Raw genomic sequence first — 4,968 nt, forward strand, 5'->3', positions numbered from 1 at the left:
ATCTAGGAGTACTCTCAACATTTCAGAATCTTGTAGAAATAAGAGTATGTTATATGTAAGTAATAGGAAACAGACATATCATGATGTTCTCATGTCCTGATAATAACAACTGTAGGTACACCAAGAAGCTATTATTGGAGTAAAAACGGAATATCTCTTTGTGATATTGATTTTCATCTAAGACCTTTTGTATTACAAATGTTGCATCAGTAATTCAAGGAAACAGTATATTTAAGTAAAAGTGAGAGATAATTAAATAAACCAAAGAATAAACTAAGAATATTGGCATGATTGAAGAAGGCTGAACACTGGGGTTAGTGAGTTATGGTTTCATTAATGAGAAATTTAAATTGAATAAATTAAGGGATAGAAAGGAATTGAAGTGTTTAAAGGCATAGCTTGTTAAGAACCACATAAATTGAGGATGTAGAAACAATGTTCTCACAGGAAGATGGAAGCACTACAGGGTTGAGTACAAGCCTCTGCTCCCAGTTTGATAAATCTTCCCTGGGCAAAAACCTGAGATAAGAAGTAGACAACCAGAAAGAGTAAGATTCTCATGAGAAAACAAAGGGAAAATCAGAAAATGTTTATTGCAGGATGACTGTGAATTAGAAGGTGAGGGAACCCCGGGAATGAGAGCTGAACTCAGCTTTGACATACTAAACTGCACCCACAGGTTTATTGCTGCCCTCGATGATGCTTGTTCTGTTTCTTCAGTGTTTTTTATAATAATATGAAGGTTGAAAAATAGCAATAGTTCATTATTGAGCTAAAAATTAAAATGGGTCATGACATGGGACCCTCCGTTTCCTGAATTGCATAATTTTGAGACTTGATTAAACACATGAACATTATTTCCTAATTTGAAACTTACACATGTTTGAAATAGGTAGTATCTTTCCATTATTAGTTTTGTTCTATTGACAAAGAAGCTGAGCTCAGAAAATCTAAATAATAAAAGATAGCATGGCAAATGCCAAAGTGTGAAAATGATAATAAATCTCTGTGGAGGAAGCCTGTGCTTCTCTCCTGATGCTGGTCTGTGATGAGCTGTTTGCACTCTCCTGATGATTTTCTTTTCTCTGTGAAGGAAGTACATTGTGGAGTGTAAGAAATAGTAGTTAGCTATAAAAGAGGTGCAAGTTCTTTTTAACTTGAGCTCGTAGTACATAACTAAAACTAGAGTCTTCTGTTTATGGGATTTGCAATAATGATCTTGTGTAAACTTGAACATTTCAGAGATGCATTTATTATTCGATCAATTTGTTTTTTTTAAAATAACTATGAAACAAATAGAGACTTTGTGATTATGAACTGCTACAAACAGAACACGTTTTTGCTTTCTCAACATGTACAAACAAAACCATGATTGCATAACTCAAAACTCTTAAGATAATTACATATGTGTCTTTAATCAAACCCTTCTTCAATATCTGGAGTAAAAATGTCCCTGTCTCCAGAGAGGGTGAGGGTAATTATCTAGCCATTGGTCATTATTACCATATTTTCTAACTTGCTCTATAGAACACAGATGACTTGGGAAAAAATGCATTTTACTTTTATTTAAATTATGAAATTTCTGCAAAATAATAACATAATATGACTAGTAAAGGTGTGAGATTGAAATTTAATAGAACGTTTAAAAAAAAAATAAAACTGGGTCTGGATGAGCACATTAAAAGCATCAGGGCTTATGAGAAAACCTGTAAGGGGAAAAAATAGTGAAAGAACAGGTCCAAAGAATGTTCTTCTCTTTGACAGGTTGCTACCTTATTCTAGCACACTGAGGCAAGTGTTTTGACATAAGGAGGAATCAACAGAAAGCTTGGAGGCATGCAAGTCTGTGTTTTCATTAATGTCCCCATGTTTTATGTCTCATTGATTTCTGGGGCAACTCATAAATACTTATGACCTCAGTCTAGGCATCCCACCTGCAGCAGTACCCACTCCTCTCTGCTTTTCGTCTCCCAGTACTTCCTTTAAACATTTTAGTGCTAAATGTATTCTCATTGCTTCATTAGTGCTGCTTAGTTTAAGGAGGAACTGCGAAACATGCTTTCTATAACAGGGCACAAGACTGTTCTCTTTCTCCTACCATAAACAAATTATCTTAACTGATGCCACTAAGGATCCACTCCACAACCCAGCTCATAGTTAACAAACTGTCTAAATGTAAACAAGTGCCACATTTTGTGTATGCCACATTTTCCTCATATCTCTATGGAGCTACTTGTTTACAATTCATTGTTCCATTTAGAGATCTAAATGAATATTTTTAATGTTTTAGAACATTGCCTGATATAGGGTAAATATTCTATGACTACTTGATCATTATCATTATTACTTTTATTATTATTTCAGATTTTTTCTTCCAACAACAATCATGCTGTTAACTGAAGCAAATCAGACTTCTGAAGTCACCTTCATCCTCCTGGGCTTCTCAGAATACCCAGACCTCCAGGTGCCCCTGTTCCTGGTGTTCCTGATCATCTACACAGTCACAGCGGTGGGGAATCTGGGCATGATCCTGACTATCAGGATCAATCCCAAACTTCAAACCCCTATGTACTTTTTTCTCAGTCACTTGTCTTTTATTGATTTCTGTTACTCCACTACGGTGACCCCCAAACTTCTGGAGAACCTGATTGTGGAAGACAGAACCATCTCTTTTGCAGGATGCATCACACAATTCCTCTGGGCTTGTATATTTGTAGTAGCCGAAACATTCATGTTGGCAGTGATGGCCTATGACCGATTCGTGGCGGTTTGTCACCCTCTCCTCTATACAGTCATCATGTCTCAGAAGTTGTGTGCATCATTAGTGGCTGGGACCTACACATGGGGTATAGTTTCTTCTGTGACACTCACCTGTTTTGTCTTGGCATTATCCTTCTGTGGGTCTAATATCATCAACAATTTTGTCTGTGAGCACTCTGCCATCGTCTCTGTCTCTTGTTCAGACCCCTCTGTCAGCCAAATGCTTTGTTTCGTCATTGCCATATTTGATGAGGTGAGCAGCCTCTGTATCATCCTCAGTACTTATATTTTTATCTTTGTCACTGTCATGAAAATGCCCTCCACCGGTGGACGCCAGAAAGCCTTCTCAACCTGTGCCTCCCATCTGACTGCCATCACCATTTTTCACGGGACTGTCTTGTTCCTTTATTGTGTACCCAATTCCAAAAACTCATGGCTCACAGTCAAAGTAGGTTCTGTATTTTATACAGTGGTCATCCCCATGCTGAACCCCTTGATCTACAGTCTCAGGAACAAAGATGTGAAGGAGAGTTTTAGGAAGTTAATGAATCACCTCACACTATGCTGTTGAAGACTCAGACTTCCAAATTTATTTGAGTTACTGACTGAAGCTTTTAAGTGTTTCTCATGCTCCCTGATGCAAATTATTTAGTCAGTTCATTGGTCAGAGGTTGAAATCTGTTTTAAGTCAATTTTTTGGTAATTTTTTCCCATTTCAATATTTAGCAAAATAGCTCCATGAATTAATGTGCTACAAGTTGAATAGTGTCCCCTGAAATATCCACTCAGACCCTCTAAAGACCATATTTGGAAATAGCATTTTTGCAGTTACAATTCAGGTAAGGAGAAAAATGAGATCCTACAGGATTAGGGGAAACTAAATTCAGTAAAAGTGTCCTTATAAGAGAGAGTAAAGAAAAAATGCATAGACAAATGAGGAAGAGGGCCACATAAAGAAGGGAGCCAATTGGCATTTTAGGCAGAAACCAAGGAGTAAGGAGGGATTATCCTCAGCACCATCAGAGGGATCATAGTCCTTCCACCTCCTTGATTTCAGACTCTTGTCATGAGGTCTGTGAGAAAATGAATCTCTGTCTGCCACAGTCTGGCTGGGCACAAATCACGAGCCACTGAAGCAGGAACAAACTTTATTTTTGAACTGCAGGAAAACACTTCACACAGCTCCCGGGGAATCCTCCCAAATGCCACAGGGCTCGTCCAGGAACCCCCAGCCGGAAATATCTCTCCCGGAAATCCATCCTCTTGCACTTCCCCAACCAATGGGAACTCTCGGGGAATCCCCGGAAATCCCCACTAGAACTCTAAAATAGTGCCAGAACTCAAAAGTAGCGGCAGAGGCGATAGTAATGCCTTGCCTGTCAATCAATACTGTTGGCAAAATGCCAGGGGCCATACAGACTCGGCCATGGCTCTCAGCATCTGTCATTTAGAGTCACCAAATTTTGTGGTAGTTTATTCCAGCAGTCTTGGAAATGTAGGAAATAAGTAAATATCTAATCATAAAATCTAAGTCTCTTTTCTTATGCAGTGGCATGGTAAATAATGTTTAAAATATTCTTTAAATTCATTTTAACAATGAAAATGTCAACCTTACAGTGGAAGTCTGCATGTACAGAGATAAATCAGGGCTGAATAAGAATGTGTGTATGGAAGAATTACTGAAGAGAAGCTGGAACACATCTTAAAATTCTACCAAATTCTTTGTTCCTTTCCCTGCCACAGCCTGCCATACTTTTATTATGCTATAGAAAGTGATGTTAGACATAACATCTCACTCTCAATTAAAAATGTTTACTTCAGCTGAGGATGAAGTTTAGTAGTAGCTTGCACTGTTAAATAAATAAATAAATAAATAAATAAATAAATAAATAAATAAATAAAACATTGGATTTATGTGATGTTCCTCAGAAATTACCAAGAGAGGGGGGTGAAAGCAGAAAATATTGGTCTCAAAACCTGAATTGTCACAGTTGATTATGTAAATTCCACTTACTAATAGAATAGAAAGCACAATGAAATTAATAATCTGTTTGTATAAATATTGCAAAAATTTTAAGATTTAGTTGATTACACATTAAATATGCATAGAATAACTTTGTTTGCTAGATAATTATGGCATTATTGAAACTCTTTTGATACAAATATCCTCTGAAGTTATTATTCACATGTTTGGCTTAAACCAGAGAT

At 37.1% G+C, this 4,968-nt stretch overlaps 1 protein-coding gene across 1 annotated transcript; it reads left to right on the forward strand.

The window, feature by feature from the left end:
* The first annotated feature begins 2,386 nt into the window (after positions 1 to 2,386).
* On the forward strand, positions 2,387 to 4,536 carry LOC107159178 (olfactory receptor 5D13-like). The gene is made up of 2 exons (XM_015505735.1): positions 2,387 to 3,306; positions 4,458 to 4,536. Exons 1-2 carry the CDS (start codon positions 2,387 to 2,389, stop codon positions 4,534 to 4,536), a joined length of 999 nt encoding a protein of 332 aa, XP_015361221.1.
* The last annotated feature ends 432 nt before the right edge of the window (positions 4,537 to 4,968 follow it).

Source organism: Marmota marmota, unplaced genomic scaffold, assembly GCF_001458135.2.
Source record: "Marmota marmota marmota unplaced genomic scaffold, marMar, whole genome shotgun sequence".
NCBI classification, from domain to species: domain Eukaryota; kingdom Metazoa; phylum Chordata; class Mammalia; order Rodentia; family Sciuridae; genus Marmota; species Marmota marmota.